At 46.2% G+C, this 26,179-nt stretch overlaps 1 protein-coding gene across 3 annotated transcripts in view; it reads left to right on the top strand.

The window, feature by feature from the left end:
• Nucleotides 1-26,179, top strand: part of TRRAP (transformation/transcription domain associated protein) — a 1,075,110-nt gene that overhangs the window by 954,867 nt on the left and 94,064 nt on the right. For all 3 annotated transcript variants that reach the window (XM_085629333.1, XM_085629332.1, XM_085629331.1), the window contains 3 exons: nt 16,836-17,031; nt 17,252-17,517; nt 18,983-19,083. In XM_085629333.1, coding sequence (XP_085485459.1) covers nt 16,836-17,031; nt 17,252-17,517; nt 18,983-19,083 — 563 coding nt within the window. The remainder of the gene's footprint in view (nt 1-16,835; nt 17,032-17,251; nt 17,518-18,982; nt 19,084-26,179) is intronic.

Raw genomic sequence — 26,179 nt, 5'->3', positions numbered from 1 at the left:
TTATCATAGAGGCGGCTACAGGGGTAACAATAACAAGGGCAGAGGCAAAACAAACACCGCCTGCTCTGCCACACCGCCTACCCAATGACTTCCCCCCCGCTCCCCTCAGACCATCCCACTCCGGTCGGGGGCAGACTCCAAAATTTCCTTCCTGTCTGGGCGACCATCACCTCAGACAAATGGGTGACACAAATAATTCGGGTGCAAGGGTGCAAGTAAGCAGCACATCCTAGGGTACACAGTGAAGCTTGAGTTTTGTATTTGATTGCACATTGACAGAATGCAGGATGCACAGACGTGTCATGCAGTATTGAGGATTTTTTGTGTACTGCTTTTACCTCAAACCTGCCTCCTACATAAATATGACCTTTATGGTATTCAAAGATTGTTAATCTTGCAAAAGAAAGTAGTTATTCATAAAAATAAACAATAGTTTTCCATCTTTATCACTTATCAGCATCACATTGGACTGACTCTACCTCCTTAAGAGGTAGAGAATTAAGAATAACTATTCATGCACTGATGTAATTGCACAGTGCAAGGGCAGAACACAACGTCTAAAGATGACTCTAGGATTATGGCACTGGCATTAAGATCCATGAGACATATTAGTGTATTGTTACAGACCCGCCCATTGTCCTCACAATGAAACATTTTGTATCTAAAGAAAGATGTATTTTTCCGTTCACTCACAAGACAGCAGTAAGCCTGCTATTCATTTACTGCTGGAGCTGTGTAGCTGCAGTTACACGGAAGCTGCTGTTCATTGCACTCTCGTAAAGAACGTATATACTTAGTTATTTCCCATTCTCCTGACTACTGAACAATGTGATACATTGCATAATGTTTTGTTTATTTGTATATCGTGCTAGTGACCCGTGAGGGCATCCAGGCTCTCTGCTGGTGGAGAGGCAGTTGTCTAGTAGAAGAGAGTTATTCAAAGGGAAGAGGATGTAGCCTTACGGCTAGAGCGGTCGACCTCGAAGCTGGGGAACTGGGTTTGAGTCATGGCAACGATGCTCAACATCCTGTGATTCTGGGCAAATCACTTTATCTCCCTGTGCCTAACAAAAATGAATGCGTCCTTCTGTAACGAAACTGGTACTCATGTAAAGAGCTCTGATACCCGATGTATCGGGTCTAGTTCGCTCTATATAAAACTCTAAAACAACATTTTTTTAAAAGAACCAGGTCTTCAGTTCTTGCAGAACTCGAGCGATGAGGCTATCGTTTAAGATAGCATAAGAAAACTCAGGTGTTAAGAGAGGTAAAAGCAGTTTCCTTTTTACTTTATAATTCCGTTCAGTGGTGAATCTAGTGTAGGACCAGATAGAGCATGAGCCCCACCACCACAGCTGCAGAATGTGGCAGAAGCAGAAGAAACAGACACTGCACCTTGCCACACGCATTAATTAGTCCAACTACTTCTCTGTTTAAAACAGTGTTGTAGTTAGGACCACGTTTCCATAAGAAATGGATTTTTTTGTTTGCTAAGAACTTTGAAGCCTTTTGATGAATTTTCACAAACATTTCCAAAAATAAAAAGTCTTATCCACCTGTGCTCCTTCCTGCAAAGGTTTGGAGGGATCAGTGAAGTGTGGTTCAAGAAAAGGGGGAGAGAGTCGAGGGAGGGTCCCAAAATTCTTAATTCCCATAGTAAAATTAGACCGAGCATTAGCCAAAACGGCTTAACAAAATCACACCAAATATGGCAGAAAGCTAAATCTCGGCCCAGAAAGCATTCTTTTTGTGATTTGGTGCAAGTCTGCTTAGTAGTGTTTCAGAAACTAAGGTTCAAAATTTGTATATATTTCACTCTGCAGAGGATTCGAAGATCAGAAAGATCTATAGGTTAGATCTGATTGACTGCCACCACATCACCAAAGCCTTGGGCGTGTTCGGCTTGCCGGTGGCCCCTGGTCGTTGAACCTAGGGGTACGGCTACCTGGTGCTGTGCCCGTCTTCTCCGTTGACGTGCACTTGCTGTTGTTGTTACGCTTCATTGAGCTGTGCATTGTGTGATGTGGTTCTCACGGTACACAATGTCTGTTTCGTGTATTCTTGTAATTCACATCTATGAATCTCCTGGTAGTCATAGTTTGTATGTCTTGGCATGATGCTCTCTGCCCTGACATGTCATTTGTTGGCACCTGATGTTGTGCCGCTCCGATTGTGTGTTCTGAATCTGTCATCATGTTTAGGTCCCTTCGCTGGACCTTTGACTCTTACGGATCCTGTGGTCTTATACTCAGTTCCCCTCCTTTGTTTGCATTCTGCCATTGTGCACTGACCTTTCTGGTTCTGTGCTTTCGTTTCGTCCGTGTCTGGCCGACAGTGGACTCTTGCCATTCTCTGACGGGTTGTGGTACCTTGCTTCCCTTGCTCATGCTCCACCCTGAACTTCATGGTCTGGTGTCAGCTATGCTGGCAATGCTGAGCTTTATGGGTCTGGTGTCAGCCAAGCTGGCATTGCAGCTCCCACTTTGGTTAAGTCCATGTTCTTGACGGACTACTTCCTTTGGGAACTTGGTGGGGTTTGGTCGCAGACCCTCCTCCAATGGGGTATAGCTTTGGTATCTATTCGAAGTTAAGGAATCTGCGGCTAGATGTCTATCAGATGAACGAGTTACTTACCTTTGGTAACGATGTATCTGGTAGAGACACAGTCTAGCCGCAGATTCCTTAACGCCCGCCCATCCTCCGTGTTCTGCGAGGACCTTTCCAGGTAGAGTTCTACCACCTTGCCTCCTTCCAGGTGGCCTTGGTCTTCCTGTGGGGTACTCTCGTTCACCTACCTCCGGGGCAGGGTGTGTCATTCTGTTTGGGGCACGTTGGCTCTCCACTCATTCTCGTTTTTGGGTGGCTAGGTTATGTGCTTTTCAATGCTTCTCCACCCGGGTTCTTCCGGCGTGGAGATTCTCATGTTTCCCTACCCTCCCTCCGCCCTCGTCTGTTTCTCCCCATTTCTTAGGGGTCTCCTTGTCTATGCTGCAGTCGATTGGGTTGAGGTTCTATTTGACAATGCTACAGTCCAAAGGTCATTGTGGGGGGTATGGTGACCATTCTATGTGGTTGTTCACTTCTGGTCACTTGACAAGAGTCATTTTGTTCCAGTCCTGTGGTCCTTTACAGTTACATCCTGTGGTTGCAGACTGCCTTTTGTTTGTCATGTCATCCATTTCCACTGCCGTTTCCTCTTAGGGGGGTGCACGGCGCTTCGCTTTGTTGGGACTTCTACTGGGCCGGGTGCTCTGTTCACTCCCTTCAGTCCCTTCAAGTGTTGGGTACTTTTTCAACATGGTGTTGTTTCTCATCATTCTATGATTTCTTATCATTGTTGTTTCAAAGGTTTTTGCTCCTTTTTTGGCACACTTTTCCTATACTCTCACAGTTTTTTTAGTGGCTCTGCGTTGTAGCGCGGAAAGGTTTCACAGTAGAAAACGGACGTCCGCACGCTGAGGGGGACTTATAAGGCTCCATTGACGTCACTTCTGTGGACGACGTCGGGAAGGAGCCGGGCGGCACCGACCCGGCGTGCAGAGGTACTGCTGGGTGGAAAAGGTTTTCCGGATTCAGTCTGATGCCTGGGGATATTCTAAGTTAAGGAATATACAGCTAGACAGTGTCTCTACCAGATACATCGTTACAGAAGGTAAGTAACTCGTTCAGCAGTGATAACAAACAATTAGTTATTTGTAACATCAAACTTTAACTTGAAAAAAAATTCACCAAACTGTGTTGTAATAAATTTTGCTCAAGCCACATAGATCATTAGCTCCCCAGCAGACATGCATTGTGTCCAAATTTTAGGTGATTTATTTAAATATATCAAAAATGTGCTTTTTATAGTCCAGATACTACACAGACCATTATGTAATCAAGGATAAATGTAAATCTGCATATTTTAGAGGAACAGTTTCTATGCATGCACTTTTTTGATAATGTATTGATGTAGTTAATGGCTACTCATGTGAGGTCATGAAATCTACAGAGGCGGGGAGATTGCACAAACCTCAACCTCCGAAGATGCCTTTAAATTGTGATGTTTCCCGGTGGACTTTGAATGTTTTAAGAGCTGTGGCATTCATTAAAGTTTATATTTTTTATAATCACTCGCCATATCCCTAGTGCAGAAATGATAATATTCACTGAATGACAACAGTACAAACTGAGGAATGAGTTTGCAGCACCAGTAATTACTTTTTATATGTATCAGATAGCGTATGATTAAATACCTGGAAGAAAATTAAATTTACATGATGAATGGCAGTGGGATGAAGGTTAAGCTATTGTGGGAGCCGATACTGCGATAATTGTGAAAAAGATATTACTTTGCCTAATTTATTTTGTTTCTGGAGATTTAACTTTGGAAATGCCCACCGATTCTTGGCCATTTATCTTATTAAGTTGATTAGCACAAAATGCAATTGCTATCTTGCTTTCTTCTGTTTGAAAGTGGTTCTTTTATAAATAGTGTTTAGTTTGTGTGACGGATGATTACATTATGGCGTTGCCACCTTTTCCCTCATAAGCCAATGTTGCAATTCTGCTGTTAGTGTAATTGGGCTCTTGCTTCTGTATAGAAATATAAAAATAGTATTTTCGTGAAGTGGATGACATACCTGCATGTGGACATTAATCAAAAACTGTCAATAGAGACACATTGGTATTTCTTAACATAATGGGTCTCAGAAACTGAAAAATGAAAAGACTGAACTGTTCTTGTTTTACATCAATTTTCTGTTCGCATTGTTGCACTTATAATTTGTAAACATTAAGTGATACAAATTAGTGAAGTAGCAATAAGCTAAACTGGCACAGGGTGTTGGTTTGTAGCAAACGGAGTAACTGATATCAAACCTATTTAAAAAGTCAGCTCTTGAGCTACTTTCCAAGGCTGGTGAACAGTGACTTATTTTTGAACTTGTTAGGTGTAGAATGTCAAGACAAGAAGTAGCTAAAAATACAAAGATTAAAGTGCTTGTTGGTAATGGAGTAATGAGATCAGTGGTCGATAAGGGAGGACTTTTTACCTCACTTTTAACACATTAAAGGGAAATGGCGACTGCTAGATCGTTTAAGTATAGGTCATCTTTGCTGCATATTGGGGACAAAACCCGTTTTTCATACAGAACTACTGTGATGTTTTTCTGAAGGGCTATATTAGTTAATGAGTACATGGCCTCATTGCATAATGGTATCTAGTGCTGAGTACCACATTACACCAATCTTTGCCGTGCATTAGAGTACCATGGTGCACATCAGCATCCAGAGCCCTTTACTTGCCTCGCGTTCTCTCACAGTGTGGTCTGTTCTTAGTAGGGTGTGGGGGAGCTCCTCTTCCCCAGCTTGAATTAACCTCTACAAGGGAGAACACATACAGTACATCTCCTTTTCTGTAAGGACTCAGACAGAGAATAGGACCGGGGTAATGAGTTTTCCCAACCATATCAGGATAATTGGTATGATGACTTCCAGAAGGCTAGTGGTCTAGGTACATTGAGGGAAATTGGCCAACTCTCACTGCTTGGACCGGCCACAGAGGAATCCGCTTCCTACACCACGGTAATGCAGCCGACTTTGGAGGCTAAGACCAGTGTAGACAGAAGTCCTCCAACCTGGGTAAACCACTTCAGAGCCCTTTTTCCAATTAATGAGGCACTGACCAATATATTATTGGACCGGATAACCTTGTTCTGGACTTCAACAATCAAAGAGCACTCTTCTTTTGAAAGTCTAGTGGTGAAGCCTCCATGAGCAGGTCGAACCCAAACTCCTTCCCTACCACTCCCCGAACAGGGAATCTAAGCAGGTGGAAATGTTTGGGAAACTAGGGTTTCCTCTGCCAGTCTGCCACTGATCAGTTAAAGTAAACTGCTTTTTGGGACCCTATTCCCATGCACTTTGGAACTTGGTGGCACAAGTTCTCCCTGGTCTACCCGAAGATCTCTGACCTGTTCTTGCTCAGGTGATTCAAGACCGTCATGATGTGACAAAGTTCATGATTCGTTGTGGCTTCAATACCACCGATGCCATAGGCACCAGTATTGCCATTCGCTACCATGCATTGAGGCAATCGGCAGGGTTCTCCCGCAATAGTCCTCCCTGACGGAAGTGCTCTTCGATGGGACTCAGCAGTTTGGGGACAATGCTGATTGTGCACTAGAGAGCTCTAACGAGAGCAGTGCTACTGTGTGTGCGCTTTAGACCTGTCCACCCCAACTCGACACCGCAGTAGTTCCACCGCTCCTTTCGCGGATTTTGTAGAGACTAATAATTCAGCCTCCCTCAAAAAAGAACCCAGCAGTTTGCGGTCAGGCCTCTCCGTCTACTCCTCTACCTGTAGCCCCACCTACCCAACCTCTATAGCATGCCCTTTCAGGAGCACAGCCACCAGGTTTGAGACAGAATCCACAGTCTTCCTGAGTTGGCAGGTGATAACATTGGACAGGTGTCCCCTACAGATCGTATGCAGGAGCTACTCCTTACCCTTCCTCTCTTTCCTGCCACACCTTTCACCATTTCTTCAGTGACTTACAGAGGACCATCTCTCCACTTTGCAGCAGGAACTGAAAGCCCTTTTAGCCAAAGGGGCTGTCGAGAGGGTGGCGGAAGCAGGTTATGGGTGTTATTTCCTCTAATTTATGGGTCCTAAGAAGGATGGAGGCCTGCGGCTTATTTTGGACCTGCGCCATCTCAGTGCAGTCCTCTGGAAGGCGAAGTTAAAAATGCCCACCCTAGCCCTGGTCTTATCTGTTCTCCACCCTGGAGACTGGATGATGTTGGATCTGCAGGACGCCTATTTCCATATTCCCCTCCTGCCGGCCTATCGGTTTCTAGTGGGACGGGATGCATTTTCAATTTGAGGTGCTTCACTTTGGTCTCACAAGTGCACCACGGATGTTCACAAAAGTGATGGTGGTAGTAGCAGTACACCTTTGAGGGTCAGGTGTGCCAGTCTTCCCCTACCTTGATGACTGGCTGTTGAAGGTGAGCTCACCCCAGGCAGTCATCAACCACCTCCAGACTATGGCATACGTCCTATAATCCTTGGGGTTTTCTATCAACATGCCAGAGTCACACATGGCACCTTTTTAGACTTTCCATCTTTCCATTTCATGTCACCTATTCTGGACATGGTTTCTTTTGTGGCTTTTCCCCGGGAAAGAGTCCAGGACATTCTGGCTATGATCCCGATCTTTCGACCTCTGTCTGAAATTTCAGTGAGGTTCATTCTGAGGCTGATGGCCTCCAGCATCAAGCATGCCAGTTGACATATTTGGGCTGTGTAGTGGGATCTGAACTCCCCGTGGGCCCAATGTAGGAAGCTGTTGCAGTAACTTAACACACACACTTTTTGCCAGACTACTGATGCACTTTTACTTGATGTGCACTGGGTCCCTGCCAATCAGGATCCCAGGGCCTTTGTTCTTTCTCAAACTGTCCCTTGTACCCTGATTGGACCTCTCTGGCCACATGTCAGTCCCTTGAAAAAGGTACCATGGGTACCAAGGGCACTGTGGGCAGGGAAGGCTTCTAAGGGCTGCAGCGCTTATTGTGCCACCCTTCGAGGCCCTGCACCTTTACACACACTACCATTGCAGGCTGGCTGTTTTGGTGCAGAACAAAGTGAAGAGTCGACATGGCATACATCCCTGTGTGCCATGCCTACAACCCACTGGCCTGGCATAGGTCAGACACCCCTCTAGCTGGGTGCACAATACCAGCGGTGAGGTTACAGGTGCATGAGCCCTCTACCACTACAGTGTCTAAGCCAATTCTTAGACATTGTAAGTGCAATAATGCCATTAAGAGTATATGGTGCTGGAAGTTTGTCAATACAAACACCACAGCACCATAATGGCTTTACTGAAAACTGGGAGGTTTGGTATCAAACTTCTCAGCACATTAAACCCACACTGATGCCAGTGTGGGATTTAATGAAAAATACACGCAGAGGGCATCTTAGAGATGCCCCCTGAAAAATGACCAGCCTCTGGTGGGTTCATTGACTGGTACACACCAGCCTGCCACCACGAGACATGTTTCTGGACCCCTGGGGTGGAAGCCTTCGCTCCCTAAGCCCAGAAACAGTCTTTCCTGGGCGGAGGTGTTCACATCTCCCTCAGGCCAGGAAGAGCCATCTGTGGCAGTGGAGCTTCCAAGGACTTGCAGCCTTTGCAATACGACCCCCAGCCTCTCCTGCTATCAGTAGCAGGTCCCCTTCCTGTCTCCCCTCCCTTGTCAGCAAAAAGACAGGCGGGAAAAATTAGCGAGCCCAGAAGATGAGTCCACCTCTACAATCCCCACCCACAGGTGGGGTAGGCGAGGTGAAGCCCAATCTTCAGTGCCCGCCATCTTGCAGATTGCAGGTACTCCCCAATCAGGATTAGGATTGTGCTCACTCCCCCATGTGGGGTGAGCACGCATTGGCTACTGACCTCGAGACACCTAAAACGCCCCCTAAATACAGTATTTAGGGGACAGCCCTGAACCAAGAAACCAGATTCCCGCAACCTAAGAAGAAAAAGGACGAAAGAAGACGCCCAGCAGAGGAGACTGCAGAGAACAACTGACTTGGCCCCAGCCCCACCCCCACCGGCCCGTCAGCAGTTTCCAGAGATCCTGCGCCAAAAGCCGCCTTGTCCTGCAGCCAGCGACCTCCAGAACCCTGGGAGGACTGACTGCCTTCAACAAAGACCGGATATCCTGTGAACAGCAGCTCTGTTCAAAAGAAAACTTCCAAGACCGACTCTGAACCTGCTGAGGACAAAGAAACCCAACACCAGGAACCACCACTGCACCCGTCGCCTACGGCCCGAGTGGCCCACCGGTTCAAGCACGGTCCCCCAGCGCTCCAGAGTTAGAGTCCACCGTGGGTTGAACCATCCAGGACAAACTCCCCCTGAACACTCCCCCCACCTGCAATTGGACCGGTAAGTTGAAAAATCCGACTTCAAAATACACCCCTGCATCCAGCTGCCCTGCACCCTGGAGAAGAGAACCCGAAGTGCACCTATGTCCCCAGGCCCTCCAACTTACCTGCCCAGCTGTTGCTTCCTTCCAAAAGTCTTCCTGGACCGAGCCTGCAGCTGAAAACCAAAACCGAAAATCCCCATTGAAAACATCAGGGCACCCGACTCCCAACCAGCACCCTGCACCCAGCCGCCCCTGCGCCGCTGCGGGTGCACTTTTTGTGCTAAACAGGATCCCCCTTTGCCCTGAGCCTAAAACCAGGAGCTTTGCTCCCACAACCTAGTGGCCTGCTCGTTAGCAGCCACCAACCGGAGGCCCCCTATCCCCCATTGGATAACATTGGGCCTCAACACTCTACACCCTGCCTCCCTAGTGCCGCTGAGAGTGTAATAAGAGGGCATCCTTTGCCCTGGGGGAACCCTTGTTCTAACCTCAGAAACTCAACCCCAAAGACCGATTACTTACCTGGTAACTGTTAACTTAATTTCTCTCCATAGGAATACATTGGCTGTTTTTCTCAGAAAAATGTTGTGTGGAGTTGATTTGTATTGAAACCTGAAAAATAACAATTGTGCAAAACTGATTTTACTTACCTTCTCTCTAGGAAATGTCCCAGTGTGATATCTAGTCATATCGCACTGAGTGGAAAAAGTAATCCAAAAAGTAACTAAAAAGTAATCTGTACAGTAATTTCAATACTTTGACTTACCTGTATTTCAAACAACTGCATTTTACCTTGCATTCACTTTTAAACACTGCATAATATATTGCAAAGAATATATTTAACTTACCTGTGCCAGACTGTGTTATAGAAATAAAATAACTAAACAATATTTTTATACAAACAAAATTTGTCTTAGTTCAGTCTTTGATTGTGTGACATCATTTGCTGATTGAGTGTGTACAACAAATACTTAACACTACCTCTGATAAAGCCTTACTGCTCGCCCACACTACCTCAAATAGATAGTGAGGTGCTATCTAACTTTACCTTTGGGGATCCACTGGACTCTGTGCATACTATACATCACTTTGGTATAGTATATGCAGAGACAGCTTCCTACACCCAACATCAAAGTGTCCTCTCTGACCACGTTCAGATTTCGGAGGAGACAATAAAAAACCTGTAGTGGCGGTTGCTGGACCGCGATTGGATCAGTGGCAGACACCTCTCTCTACCCTGCCCTGAGGATACATTGGTGACCAATGCATCGCTTTTGTGTTGGGATGAATGAAAGGCAATTTGTAATGCGCAAAAACAATAACCCTCAGGTATCAAGGCGCCTAACAAAAGATCAGAAAATTATCGAAAGAAGGAGACAGGAAACCCTACATGTAGGCTTGCCGAAAGAGAAGAGTTTTTAGCGCAGAGCGAAAGCGCTGTAGGGACGGAAGAGATCTAAGGTCCAGAGGGAGGTCATTCCACCACTTGGGGGCAAGAGTGGAAAAGGCTCTGCCACCCCATTTAGCTTTTCGCACACGGGGAGCAGTCAGACGCAATTTCCCAGAGGAGCGCAAGTTCCTACCAGGAGTATAGTGGGAAATGATGGACCCAATTCCTGTGTCACTATTTTTAGCAATGGCTCTGTAGGTCATGCATAAAACCTTGAACCGGATTCGGTATTCTACCGGCAGCCAATGCAGCGTTTTCCTGGCTGCAGTGGCCGAGGAGCGTCTGGGGGTGTCCAGAACAAATCTGGCTATGGCATTTTGGACTACCTGTAGGCGCTGCAGCTGGCCTTTGTTAAGCCCAGCATACAGCGCATTACAGTAGTCCAAGCGCGATCCGATGAGTGCAACTGCAATTTGTTTTCTTGCCTGCAGGGAGAGATAGCTCCTGATCCTTCGTATGGTATGAATCAGACCCCAGCAGGTGGAAACAGTTCTGCTCACCTGACTGCCTAGATCGAGGGCAGGATCTATCAGCACACCGAGGTTCTTGGCAGATGTTGTAGGGGAAGGGCATGTCCCTAGTGAGTCAGGCCACCAATTGGCTGACCAGATGTTTTCTTTCCCCCCAAACACCATCACCTCCGTCTTCTCCCCATTCAGTTTTAGAGAGTTCTGAATCATCCAATGACCAACCGCCTCCATACAAGATCTAAACCTGGAGGCGATTAGTTCATCTGAATGGGGAAGAGAGACGAGGATCTGGGTGTCGTCTGCATAAGAGACTACCTCCATCCCGAAAGATCTTATTAGTTTGGCCAGTGGGGTCACATAGATGTTAAAAAGGGTTGGGCTAAGTGCTGACCCTTGAGGGACCCCACATAGCACAGATCGGGATGGAGATAGGAACTCCCCCAGCTTGACTCTTTGTTCCCTCCCTGTGAGGAAGGAGGACAAAAGATCCAGAGCTGCGTTCTTCACCCCCACCTCCCTCAGTCGAGATGTAAGGACTGAGGGGGAGAGGGTATCAAAAGCCGCAGTTAGATCCAGCAGGACCAGGAGAGAGGTCTGGCCCTCATCTACTGTCGTGCGGATTTTATCGAGCACGATGGTGAGGGCTGATTCGGTGCTGAATTCTCTCCTAAATCCATGCTGGGAGGGATCTAGGCATTCCGAGCCTTCCACAAAAACAGCGAGATGCCTGTTAAGATGAGTCTCAAGCATCTTCGCTGGGGCAGGGAGCAGAGAGATAGGCCGGTAGTTTTTTAAGACACCCGGGTCCAAGGAGGCCTTTTTCAACAAGGGTTTTACTACCGCCTTCTTCCATTCTGTAGGGAAGATACCATCTCTAATGGCTAGATTCATTACCTCTAGCAGTGGAGGTAAGAGGGTATCCCTACACTGCTTGATGACTTTCAGTGGGCAGGTATCCAGAGGGGAACCAGACTTGGTCTTAGTTAGCAATAGTTCAAGATCTTGTAGGACCAACAGAGGAAAAGAGTCCAGGGTGCTAGGGGGGGAGGTTTCTGTGATGGTCAGACTCATCTCTACCCCAGATGTGAATGCACTAAGACCAGCTCTTTGTGTCTCGAGGGCCAGATGAATATCTTGGATTTTAGTATGAAAGAAGGAGGCAATCTTGTCGCATAGATCCTGCGAAGGAATAACAGGATCAGGGGCTTGCAGTTTGACCAAGGAGTCAACAATTTTAAAGAGCTCCTTCGAGGAGGAGAGCGAGGTGGTAACAGTAACAAAGTAATCTTGTTTAGCTTGCAAGATTGCAAGCTTGTATTTTTTGACAAGGAGTTTATGGGCTTCCTTGTTCTTAAGGTCCCAACTAGTATGCCAAAGCCTCTCCTTTCTCCTCACCTCCTGCCTAAGGAGCCTGAGGGAGTCAGAGAACCAGGGGGCAGATGGACTCTTTCTGGCTCGGCGCCGAGATTGTACTGGGGCCAATTTATCCAAGGCCTCAGTGGTGACCTTTTCGAAACGGGCGACTGCGGTCTGTACATTATCTAGGTCAGTGATGGTAAGACTAGCGGCCCAGGGCTTAAGAGAATCGCTGTTAATATTCCTAAAGTTTCTTGCAGTTTCCATTAGGTGGTTCCCTTTTTTACCGGAGTCCATCCTGTGATATTGCAGAAGAAAAGGGACCGCCAGGTGATCGGACCAAGATAGATGAATCGGGTCCTTAGTAGTCAGGCGAGGGTCATTGGAAAAGATACCATCCAAAGTGTGTCCTGCCCGATGTGTGGCTCCGGAGACACGTTGCGTGAGCCCACAAGATTCAAGGGCCTCAGTGAGACAAGAGGTATCAAAAAGGTCAAGCCGTTCTAGATGGTAATTAAAATCACCCATGATAGAAAAGTTGTCTCGACCAAAATAGGGTTCTAGGGACTGAAGGAAATTGTGCGTAAAGTGGGTCCTCGAACCTGGGGGTCGATACACTAAAATACCATTGAAAAAGGGGCGTTGCGCTTCCTTTATTGAAAAATAAAGTGCTTGAAAGCTCTCAGGGAAATCGAGTATGGGGACGATGTGACAATGTAGGTGATCTTTATAAAGGATCGCTATTCCCCCTCCCACTCGTCCCTGTCTATCGAGTCTGGCCAGGCAGTACCCTTCCGGGACCGCTTCGATGGGGTCTGGGTCAGATGAGTCCTTGGCCCATGTTTCGGTCACAAACACTAGGGTGGGTGTTTTATCCAAAACCATCTCCTTGAACATAACCTTGTTCTTGACAAGGGAACGGGCATTCACCAAGATGCCCTCTATTCCTACTGAGTTAGGGCTAGATATAACGGGGATTTCCACGAGAGGATGGATGGGGGCGGAGTTACGGGGCCTCGACGTCGAAAGACATCCACATCGAAATGGGATGGCCGTCTGGGGTGGAGAATGCCTTCCATCCATCTACCAAGGGAGGAATGGTACAGGTGCTCATGGACAACACTGCCATGTGGTATTGCAACAAACAGGGCAGGTTGGTATCTCGGACCCTTTGCCGGGAGGTGCTGTGCCTCTGTAAATGACTGGACCACCAGGGAATTTTCAAGCTGGTAACCCACCTGTTGGGCTTTTTGAATGCCTGAGTGGATCAAATCAGCCACTGGCACTTAGCAGGTTGCAAGTGACAATTGCACCTGGAGGTGACGCAAGGCCTATTCCATGAGTGGGGAGGACCTTGGCTCGATCTATTCACCACACTGCGATCACTCAATGTGTGTGCTTATGCACGTTGATGTTCCCAAGACTTCTCTCGCTCTGAGAAATGTTCCACCTCAAGTGGAAATCAGGACTCTTCTATGCCTTTCGGCAAATACCACTCCTAACCTGAGTTCTCAAGAAGATCAGAACCGACCAGGCCCAAGTCATCATGGTGGTTCTGTTTTAGGCACGGAGAGTATGGTGTCCAGAACTCCTTGGATTGAGCATATGTCCTCCAATCAAGTTGCCCCTCTGAGAGAATCTGCTGTAGCAGCCATTAGGCGGGTTTCTGCACCCGCGCCTTTACAATCTCCACCTTCATGCTTGGAGATTGAGCGGTGATAACTGACCACCTTCAACCTTCCTCCGGAGGTGGTTGATGTCATCTTGGCAGCTAGGCATCCCACAGCAAAAACTATATATGCCTGTTGTTGGGACAAATTTGTGGTACCTCCATATGTTCACAAAGCACTATTGTCTAGACAGTCAGGTTCGCTGAGAGGGGCTTTTGCCCGCTCTGTTTTGCAGGACTTTCTGGTTTGAGTCCCCTCACAGACCCACCTATAAATAGGTACTGCTTTGGTATCTATTCAAAAGGTGAGGAATCTGCAACTAGAAGTCTCTATCAGAAGAACAAGTTACCTAACTTCATCAATTGTCTTTCTGGTAGAGACAATAAGTGGCTGCAGATTCCTCACCGACCCTCCCGTTCTCTGATTTAACTCTATGCATTAACAAGATCCCAAGTCTAGGAATCTGCACACTTGTCACAACCTAGTGCTCTGTGTTAGTGTTTGTGGACAGCCTTGAAAGGAAATGATGTCAGCGCGCAGGGGTGGTGCCTAAGTAGGCTCTGCACATCTTTTCCGGAGCTGGACAGCATCAATGCGGAGCCTAACGGCGCCCCAAGGTATTGCTAAAAGATTTCCGGATCCAGCCTCGCACCTGAGGAATATTCAAAAGGTGAGAAATCACCATTTAGATAGTCTTTACCAGAAAGAGCGTTATCAAAGATAAATAAAGCTTGTTTATGCTGTATGAAAATAATCAAGTTGCTGGTCAGAATTGCTTCCATCCTATCAACACTAGACTCTTCCGTGTGAATTTAAAAAGTGCAAACCGGCCGGATACCTCTCCGAGGTGGAGATTTCTGCCTGCAAGCTCCTTCCTCAGAAGAGTCTATATCCTTTGCTTCCAACATTTCTTATGCAACAGGCTTATTGGAAATTTCTCTTTCTTTTACTGAAGTGAACACTAAAGTTTTGACCAAGAGTTTAATTTTAGAGGGGTAGAAAAGTGATCATGATTTGACATTTAATAAAGCTGTGCTGGACCCCTTACTTGTAGCATGGCAGAAGCAGTCATCCGCATCAGTGGTCGTACCCAGTGTCTGATGGTCCAGATCTCCAGACAAAACAAAGTCTTACCTCTTTTCTTTTGATATGCTGGACTAGGTATCTAAAAATGGGAGTAAGAAAATACATTTTAGTTAGGCAGTCTGTTCATTCAAGACATTTGCCCTTTCAGCATAGTGACTCCTCTCTCACCATTTAGGAAATGTCTGACTTGGCTCTACCGTCCTTGCCTCAGTACATGCAAGTGGCTTTCTACTAACTTACTTTCTCAGGGATGTTGTCTAAGTGGGTGTCACAAGCTACTTTGGGGGTCTTGTTACAGTGGTCATCTCTGTGTCCTCAAATGAGTTTCTGTATGCCTAGTTGTGCCGTGTTGGAAACACAATGTGATAGACAAAGGCTATTCAGCGGTATGGTGGATGATGACCTCTGAAAGTTCAGTGTTGATGTGCTAAGACTTGCTTTGACGCTCCTTCCACGAGCTGTGGGCTACAAGGGGCCTGTCCTTTAGACCCTGCTTTACAAAATACCTAAAAGCATGTGCACCTCAACTGTGCATATGACCCTTGTGTTCAGCTGGGTGGAATGGACATTGATTCGACTAGGTGATATGGGTAGTTTTAGCGTTTATGGAGTCATTCCATTAGAGGCAAAGCAGCAAATGTAGAATGTATGGGAAGGTAGTTATTTCTGAGGGCTTTCAGCTGGATTCCCGAGCCTCTCTCCATTGTTTCTTAAAACATTATTTTCTGGATTCCACCTCGAGCAATGAGTTCAGTCTTGTACATTACCACAACAGTCTCTATTTATGTTCTATTTGCTTCTCAGACTCACACACTGTAGCCTACTAGCTGGGGTGTTTTTCGCAGAGTAAATAATCTACAGAAAAACATATCCATTAGAAGAGCAAATTAGTTCCTTTTGCTCATGTTCTTTTCTGATCGATGCTCTATGCCCCAGCAAACTCACAATCACCCTTTCCTTCTCTCCCCCGGATGTTGCTTTCCAGTAACACATTCACTCTGAATGTGAATGTCTTGCTCCGTAGTTTTATTTTGGCCTAGGAGATGTGTGGAGTTAAAGCAGACCAGTTTTCACGGCATCCTTCTGGAGTCGCATCATTCCATCCGGTGTCACCTGGACAGCTTGATTGCGGCATCCTTCCTGTGCCGCCTAGGTGCCACTGCGTGGGAATATTTCACATGAAGAAAGACAGTTTATCCGTGTTACAATGTTACAGAGATTAAGTAGGTTGTTCTCTCACAAGCATATGTTATTTGTTAGGTTGCAGACGTTTCCCACTTCCTGTGCCTGTCCGTATACTCAATCTATGTTGTCGCTGGCTGCTACAGAAAGGAATCTGTCTCCTTCATGTGCCAGAAGCACCCCTGCCTGGTGAATTCAGGGGAACTTTTACTTTGTCCCCCTGCATTCAAATTGTGCCATATGCTCGGCTAGCCATGAGTGAGGTTAAGTTCCTTTCTAGCACTTGGAAACAGCCTGCATCCCCCACAATTCCCACCCCTCAGGCCTTGGGTTAGGGTGTTCTCTTGTTTGGGGGCAGGCAGTGAAGCCAGTCTGGTAAGGGTGGAAACCTTCTGCCCCTCTAGATCTGAAATTCTCTTTGACTTCAGTGAATAATAAGATTAGAAGAAAGACAGTTAGGTGGGAAGTCAGCAGATGTTGACAGGAAGAAATAGTACTCAGTTATGGCTTAGATACATAGAATTCTGAATAAGCTTTAATATTTAATAAATTGTTCAGACGATGGTTGTTCACTTCAAATCTTAAACCTTGTGCGCTTATTCGACTTCGATACGGAAATTATTTACATTTTCTCTTGCAATCAAACGAATTTGGAAAATATGTGCGATGATGCTAAAACTCTTAATCTTTTCAATCATGTAGGCTGCCCAGCAGATCATTGAACTTCAAGAAGCGGCTCAAATAAATGCTGGCCTGCAACCGACAAACCTGGGTAGAAACAACAGCCTCCATGACATGAAGACCGTAGTGAAAACCTGGAGGAACCGGCTCCCCATTGTGTCTGATGACTTATCTCACTGGAGCAGTATTTTTATGTGGAGACAACATCACTACCAAGGTGCGCTTTCAGCTTACTAATGCCAATTTGGTGGATTTCCAAACCACCTCTATAAAGTCTGCTGCATGGTCATCCCTTTTGCGCTTTAGCAATTACTGCGGCACAAGTCATGAAACAAGATCATATATGTGTAACTATGGGTAATGTTATGATTGATGTATTTGTGTATTGAATGAAAGGGTATAGAATAGCTAACTGTTCGTCGTCTTATGTTTTTAAGCCATTGTAAATGCCTATGAGAACAGCACTCAACATGATCCCAGCTCTAACAATGCCATGCTGGGCGTTCATGCTTCGGCCTCAGCAATCATCCAGTACGGGAAGATAGCCCGGAAGCAGGGGCTGGTGAATGTCGCTCTGGATATTCTGAGCCGGATCCACACCATTCCCACCGTGCCCATTGTGGACTGTTTCCAGAAGATTCGTCAGCAAGTGAAGTGCTACCTTCAGCTGGCAGGAGTCATGGGCAAAAATGAGTGCATGCAGGTACCCTTTGATTGTAAAGTGTTGCGTACTGCTCTTCCAGTTCCTGCAAACGCTGCTGTGGTGATATCAGTGATTTCAAAGATGATTACATGAGTGATGTAATATGGGAGGTAATTAGCAGTGCATGGCAAGGGCGCAAGTTATAGTTGTATGTGTGTGTGTGTATGTGGGTAAAGACGTAGGACAGCATACCAATGCAGATTTACAGCTTCCATGTCGTTTTAAACCTGACGCGTTTCAAACCTATAGATGCTCCTTTCGCAAAGGTTTGACAGTCCTGGAAAGCATGCGAGCTCTGACACTCCCCCAATTAGCATAATTAGCCGCCCTCCGATGGGCTCCTTAAATAAGGTCCACGCATTGACTTCTGGGTTAAGAAGTTTGTGTCAGTATTTCTTAAAAGCTCCAAATGGATGCACAATTACAAGCTGTTGCAAAGTTCCAAGCCCTTGGATGGGCCTCAGTATGCCGGCACTTCATTAATCCCTGCCAGTGTCCCACATTTGCAACAGCTTGTAATTGTGCATCCATTTGGAGCTTTTAAGAAATATTTAATGTACTTAGCACCACTTGGGAGCATGACTGAAAAATCTAGGCTGGCACCTGGGGATATTCTTGAGGTGAGGAAGCTGTGAGTAGATGGAGTATCCGACAAAAAAAAAGCATTATGGAAGGTAAAGGATCATGCTCTGTGGGTAAAGATGCTTAATTCCATCAAAGAAAATCTTGTCATTTTTGTAGGAAATACACACTAATATGTTTTTTTACTGGCTACTGCTTGCTTGGTCCACGAACATTAGCTTGTCTATTTCATCAATTACTCATACGCACTACTGCTCCACTATGGCCACATTTGGCCTTTCAAACTCACTTATCATATAGCAGGTGTGTGCACGTACGCCAAAGATTTCCTTCAGCATTGTGCCAGGGGTGGTGACAGTCTTTTCAAGAATACCTCCGATATGTCAAAGCCAGGAAACATTATACCAGAGATAGCCAGCTTCATATCAATAATGACTGCAATATGTCAACAATGTGCACCATTATAGGGATAGCAAGAAGTATGTCCAAAGTGACATTCTTGCATTTCTGCCGCTGGCGCCACAGTAGAGCAGGTCAACTTGAGAAGCTGCTGTATACTTTCCAGGTGCCTTTAATTGAGGAATCCGTGGAAAGATCGAGTGTCTTTAAATAAATAAAAAAACAAAAACAGCCTTATCCAAAGCAAGTAACCTGTTCTTCTTGAACACAGTAAGTACAACATAGGAATAATTGATGGTAATTTGAAATGATTTGACAGTCTTGAAATGAACCTGCAACAGGCCATAAACTCTCTCCCCAGCAGCGAATCAGATGGTATTCTGTGTCAAGGTGATTGTTCTTATTTTATCATTACATAGGTCATTTCGACAGACTATAGCTTAGTTTTTAATTATATGTGTGTATGAATTGTATTTTTCAACAGGGTCTAGAAGTGATTGAATCAACCAACTTGAAGTATTTCACGAAGGAGATGACAGCCGAATTCTATGCTCTGAAGGGAATGTTCTTGGCTCAGATTAACAAGTTCGTATACGATATGGTTTTATGCCAGAAAGTCTGTGTTTTTCAAAGTATTACATTGTTTTATCTAGATATGATGGTGAAGCAGTGTCCCCTTTTTTGTGGCTGACCAGCTATGATCAGACAGTTCATGGTTAATATGGCTTCCATCCAGAGGCACAACTAGAGACAAATTTTTTTTTTGGGGGGGGGGGGGGGGGGGTGAGCAAAAATTTCGGGGTGGGGGGCTGAACTTTAAGCAATAGGCAGAGTGGAGCTGCAGGGGCTCTTAGAAGGGGTGAAACAACAGCAAGACCTCATTAACATGCAAATGGTCATTTAAAAACCTGTCAAGTGCTCGGGTGCGGCTGCTTTTTTGCCCGGGAAGGTGTCTCATCCCGGGCTGCCACACACGGGGGGGGGGGGGGGGGCTGAAGCCCTTTGAGTCCAATGGGTGTTGCGCGCCTGCTTCCATCCTACAAGGTCCATTCTCACACCCCCAGGTGTATGGTGTTGAGCTTAAATCACCAAAAGGTCGCATAAATCAGTGAGTCTCCCTTGTTTCTGTCTCCTGCGGTTAGCACAGCAGATAAAGGAAACCTTGACTAGCCATGAATTGTGAAATAAGGTCGTCAATAGGTCATTTGACCTTGTATTATGGGAAACACCCAGATATTTCCAGGTATGCATACTGTCTGTTTGCTTCTTCTACTGCGATGTCAAAGCACCTCATAGAGAGCTGCAAGTGCACACGACCCCCTTGCTAAAAAAGACCCAGACTCCCAGTCGAGGCCCACGAGACCTTTCCATTCTTAGTCTACAGCCTTGATAGGACACAAAATGCCAGGCTCACATATTCTGATCACTGAAAGTGTGCTTCTCAAATAGTCTATATATATTTTTTAAGTGTTTCTGTTTTTGACTGGTTACTGATATTTTTCCACTTTTCTGTTTTTTTTAGGTTCCGTAACCACTGTTATTTTAATATTAAAGGTTTTGAGTTCCTATTGACGTTTTATAAACAGCAACTTCATGGAGTATAGTCTCGGTCTCAGGGGCAAAGCACGTCTGTTTGCCTAATCTTTGTTTATGCACATGTTAATGTCAGAGGAAGAGAAATTTGCACTGTGGCGTATGTGAGGTAAACTCCTGCTGGTTCCCACACTATCTCCTGTGTGTGACAGAAAGCTTGCCCTACTGCTTCCCATACTGCTTCCCATACTGCATGGGGTGTTGTTATTTGAATTTGTAGAGTACATCAAATACCCATAAGGGTGTCCTGGCTCTGAAGCATGGCATATGCTGCTGTGCCTGATTGGACTGAAAAAACATGTTTTAAGTTTTTTCCTCGGCTCAAGATTACCGAGTATTTTCCAGAACCAGTAGGTAGGGATTCCAGAGGTTAGCTGTCAAAAAGGAAAAGGAAGACTACCGATACGTTGGTGGTGAATTTGGTGAACAACCCCAAACTTGGCAGAGGAGGTTAGAAGGCAGTGGGCCAGCTGATAGAAGGTAAAAAGTTTCCTGCGATAAATTGGGTCAGAGTTGGCAATGGCATGCTGTGTAATACATAGTGTGAGAAGTTGGCCTGGTATATGATGTTCACTAGTTAAAGTGACCACCTTGTACCATGCCAAGCAACCCTTATGGTGTGGTTGTAAGTCAACCTTTTCGGACTAGCTGCCCTAGTGGTAGCGTAGGCTAAGCAGTCTTTGAGGCTAAACTCGTTAAAGCGTGTTAAGCAGGCTGTTTTACCAAATGTAAACCCCTTTTATACCAATGAAAGGACACCACACAGATATATATTCAAAATATATATGTATTTATTTCTCAAAGTAACCCCTAGACTCTTTATGAGCACAGGAGCACAAATCGTTAAACAAGACAATGTTATAATACACAGAAGTTGCACTTTATATGGATGGGCCCTAGTGGCCACTCAAACCATATACTAAAATAGTGGTATAAGTACCACGAACAGGAAAGGGAAAAGGCCTAGGGCCTCTAGAATCGCTGGGCCTACAAGGAGCTAACTTTAGTTAGTGACCAGGAGGTCCACGGGTTGCGCGTGCAGTGAGGAAAGTCACACGCGTGCTCCCATAGGTTTTCAATGGGTGCGTAAAAGTTACAAAGTTACTGCAGAAAGGGTCTTCTGGTTAGACTACGATCTCAAGATTCGAAACACAGACACTAGAGATGATTCTCTACACTTGGGCACCGGAGTGCCAGCTTTACCTCACCCACAGGAAGCGGGTGCATAGGTCTCGAAGTGCGTCGGGTTTCTTCTATCGATTCAATGGAGCCTGTCGACAAAGATGCTGCAGGCGGTCGGTCCAGAAGAGATGCGGTGGATCCAAGAGTGGATCGGAGTTGTAGAAGACCTGAAAGCAGAGGGGACAGTGTTCACAGTCACTAGCCAGTGACCGGCGTGGCACCAGGTAGGTACCAGGCGATGTCGGGTGCAAACAGGTGAAGAGGTGTAGCTTGTCTCCGCAGCCACGTGGTCCCTGAAGGTCGACGACGTCCAGGAGTCGAGTCACGAGCTGTCCCACGCAGGCTCTCGCTGTCGGCGGTGTCGGCGACTCGAAAGAAGCAAACAAGCCTTGGCAAAGGCAGGAGTCGTGGAAGTTCAAGAAAGCTGTTTGTTCTGACCAGCAAGGTCAGAGGGGCTGCTCTTTTGGAGAGCAGCTAGGGCCAGTCTGGAGCAACCAGACCAGCGTCGTTGATTTTCAAATAGGTCGCCAAAATGGCCACTAGCCAACGGGCCAGGGACCGGGCAGGCGCGTCGAGATGCAAAGTGCAGAGGGGCCCCACGCAGATCGTGGAGATGCTGGAGGGCTCACCTTTGGTGCAGATGCTGCTCGGGTGTTGGGCTTCTCAGGACCCAAAGCACAACTTGGAGGGAGCCTCTGTCGCTGCGCTTGCAGCTTGTCGTCGGTCTTTCAAGATGGCTGGCTCCACGTGTCTCGGTGCCTCCACGGGTTCCTTCTTTGCAGGGACTGTGGATCGGGCGGTGAGAGGTCTGGAGGTCCATGTCTTGTCGGGCTCTGGGCTCGGGCTCTGGCAGGAGGCGGCGGCAAAGCAGACGTTCAATAGCTGGTTGGTGCTTGCGTTAGCAAGATGGTCACTCCCTGACCATAGGGGAGATTTCCTTCAGTCCTCTGTGCAGCAGAGCGTCGAAGTTCCCGTCTTCTTCTTGTGGTTAAGTTGATTCCAGGATGTCTGAAGTCTTAGGACACAGCTCCTACCTTTAAGCGGATTCTAGGGGCCGGACTACCTGCTAGGTCCCTCCCTAAGGGTGGGACCAGGAAGGGGGGTGGTTACACCCCCAATCCTTTGTCCAGCTCGCCCCAGGTCCGGGGCTGGTGTGCCCCAGGACCGGATTGAACTGGCATATGCACGAGGCTCCTTGTGAGCCTCAGGCATGTCTGGTTTCTTTCAAGCCCTACCTGACCAATACACAAAATCCTGTCTGGGGTGGTGCTCGCACCTCCCCTGGCAGGAAACCCTTTTTCCACGTCTCCCAAGCTGGAAGGACTCCCAGCAGCAGGAGGGCAGACTTGTGTCTGTGGTGGCAGCATCCATTTTGTGGAGCTGGGGCTATGTCTGATTTTACCCGGGTTTCAGGTACTGTACATGTCGTGTCCCTCTAGAAGGGTGGAATGCTAACCCCGTCGCCAGAATTGGCGAGGGGTTAGTATTCCAATTCGTATGACACCTTACTCGACATGTTTTGATAAAGCCAAACCAAAGATAGCATTTAACCGCGAGGGTCATAATGCACTTAAGAGTATATGGTATGACGATATCTGGAAACAGTAGAAGGAAGTGGTTCCGACCACTGCAGACAGGCTCAGCTCATGCCAGAGCACCATCTCACATGGAACCAAGCACTCTGCCTTCAGGATTGTTAAGGCCTGCCATAGGAGTGACTTATAGGTTAACATGTGTCCCATTTTAAGGTTAGGTATAGGTATACTACACCTAAGTAAGAGGTGGTTACACCAACTTACCCCAGCTGAGTGATCAGCCAGTTGTTTCAAATTTGTTAGGCCAAGCCTGGGGTGGCATAATACATGCTTCAGCCCCTGGCAGGCCTTAGATACACCAATGCCCTGGGTACCTAGTGTACACTGGTACAGGGGCTCACAGGGTGATCCACTTCCAATTGGTTATGCACCTAGGGTGCATAGTGTCAATTTAGTTAGAGAGAACAGCAGGCTGGGGGTCTGATTAGCAGGCCCACAGCCTCAATATGTCAAAAACCAGTGAAGCAAAAAGCAAAAATTTGGGGTGACCATAGGATAGCAGACCCTACTCTCCTACACATAGTATATTAATAATGGTGTGCTTTTTAATGGGTAGCCAGTGGAGCTTGTGTAAGTGTAAGCTGATAGAAGCACATGATCGAAGACTGGGAACCAGAAGGGTTGCAGACTATTGAATCAGTTGAAGTTTCCTGTAAAGATAGTTGGGAATACCAAAGTACAAGGCATTGCCACAGTTCGGTTACGATGTGATCAGCGCCTTAACTATTTGTTTTTTTGAGCCGAGAGAGGAAGATAAACTAAGGCTTTTGTTAGCATCATCAGAATTAAGAAACGGGTTACTTTGTTTTATGAATAGATATAGTTGTCAAAGATGAATCCCAGTTTATCAGGACAGTCTGTGGGAGAAGGAATGGACCCCAGCTCAGCAGGCCACCAAGAAGGTGGCTATCCGAAGTGTGTGTTACCGATTAAAGATCTTCTCTCATTCTTGTCTCCATTAAACTTCAGTCAGTGTTGTCCAATCCGGGACCAAACTCTGGTCATACATTCCCAGAAGCTCTTCTTGATGAGGGAGCGTTGTTCAAAATGGCGACAATGATCTGAGTTCTGTCATGGTTAGAGAGCGAAAGATTCTAAGACCAGTTTCACTCTCCCTAAGTCAACAGCCACACACAAAATCAACTAGAATAACTATGCTGACTTGGCGGCGGACTAGGAGACATCTAGGCACACATGCGGTGTGCGTACTTTGACAAAAGTTTAACAATGAGACGGCACCACTCTCCAGGACCGCATGGTTTGTGAGAATGCATAACCAAGGGAAATTTCCAGGAACAGGAGGCCGAGATAAGGTGAGAGCTTAAGGCCTCACTATTGTGCATGGTGTGCATGCATAAATAAGCTGGGACATACATAACAAGCCCTGACAAAGGCCCCAACGGGCTCTGAGCGAGGGCCGAAACATGTTGGCAAAGACACAGGAGGTTTAGTTGAACATTTGTCATAAACAAAAATCTCCAAATACTTTTTTAATCATATCCCAGGTAACTTGAGAATAAAGAATAAATTGAGTGGTATGCTTGTAGGTATTTTTAGTAATATACTTCTCATCTGGATCCCTGCTTTTCCAGTTTTGATTTATCTATGAACTCCCATTCCATCTTTGGTTGAGTCCGCCCTGATGGTACCATCCTACCAGGGTATGATTAGGTGTCGATGATGAAGCATGTCACTATCAAGTGAGTGAGGCGTCTAATTCAATATCATATGATAACCAAGAGGTTCAATGAAAGGATCGATTTACTCAGCATAGTTATTCCAGTTGCTTTTTGTGTTTGGTTGTTGACAGTGATCTGAGTATCTTCTACATACAATGATGGTTAATAGGGCTTCCATCGAACATGGTCCAGCCTCACAATCTGCATGTATGCTTTTCAAGTTGAATAACCAAAAGATCAGTTACATTTTATAGAAAATTGTTGCAGTGAAAAAGAAAAAACGAAAGCTTCAGGTCTGAGAAGAAAAAGCCTCCTGGCAGGACAAATGAAGCTTCATAAAAAGAAAATTGATTTCATTGATTTTCTGATGGATACTTCTACCTGCAGATTCCTCACCTGTACAACAACCCCAACCGTCAGATTGGGTCCAGAAACTTCAACGCTTTAAGGTCACCAGTAGAGGGCGCTGGACTCAGTCAGCACCAGAAGTGATGTCAGATGACACAATTGAGCCCATATAGCACCCGCCCTGGCTTACCAACATCAGTTCCCTTTGTTCTGCGTCCCTTTGACACAAATACCAAGCTTTTCTTCTGAGGGCATTCTTTCCGCACAAATCCTTCAAAAATGCAGTACCTTTCTTCAAAAGAATGTCTCACTAGAAAGTCAGGATATAAGCCTTGCAGGGACTGTGAAGGACATTCGTCTATCACAGATCTCCATGCCATTTGTCTATGGTGTCTAGGCATCGACCACGACACTAAGTTGTGTTCTTAATGCCTCTTCATTAAAGAGCATGAGGCCAAACTGTTTATGGATCAGGCAAAGGATTATCGATGCCTCCAAAAATGGTCTCCCCGCTCCTGGTCTCGATCAACGTAGTCAGTTAGGAAGTGCTGCAAACATAAGGATGACAAGAAGCAGCCTAGAGGTAGGTCTCCTCGTCAATCTCAATCTCCAACAGGACCAAAACCATGCTGCAAACTGATAGCTTTACTTTGTTCACCTTTTCTATTTCCTTCTATTGGCTCATTCTCTCAAGTTGTGTTTGAGTTCTTTTGAGCACTCAGAAGAAGGATTGAAATATTTGAATCGGGAAGCTCCCCTGCTTTTCCTTAGAAAGTCCCTTTGTTTCTATCTCTTGCAAAAAGGACAACAGAGAAGGGAAATCTTGGCGTGGCTTGTGAAATATGGTCAGTGGGACACATGTCCTTATAATATTGGAAACATACAGCAGTTTCCCAGTATGCATATTTAGGACATCCGATCACATTCGAAGGAGAGATCGATAGCAACCAGATGGGAGATGTAAGCATTGAAAAGTCTGGAACTAAGAAAGGAGCCCTGGGGGACACCACAGGAAATGTACAGGTCCGGCGAGATAGGAAGGGAGAGGGCTTGACTAAGACCTTCCTGTAAGGGGTGGATTGACACACTCTTGACCTGCAAAGGGTAGAGATTAGCACGGCATGAGATACAGCGGGGAATGCCGCTGAAAGATCCAGAAGAAAGACCAGAGAAGCAGATCCGCCAAGGCTAAGCCCGAGGTTGTTCCACAGATCCAGGAAAGAGTTTGTTTCAAAGTAATAAGATTGCTAAAGACTATCAGCCTTTTCCAGGTCTTAGGATCAG

The sequence above is a fragment of the Triturus cristatus genome, chromosome 10 (assembly GCF_964204655.1).
Source record: "Triturus cristatus chromosome 10, aTriCri1.1, whole genome shotgun sequence".
Taxonomy (NCBI): Eukaryota; Metazoa; Chordata; class Amphibia; order Caudata; family Salamandridae; genus Triturus; species Triturus cristatus.
The sequence above is the reverse complement of the archived record's forward strand: the minus strand, read 5'-3'. Positions and strand labels throughout refer to the sequence as shown.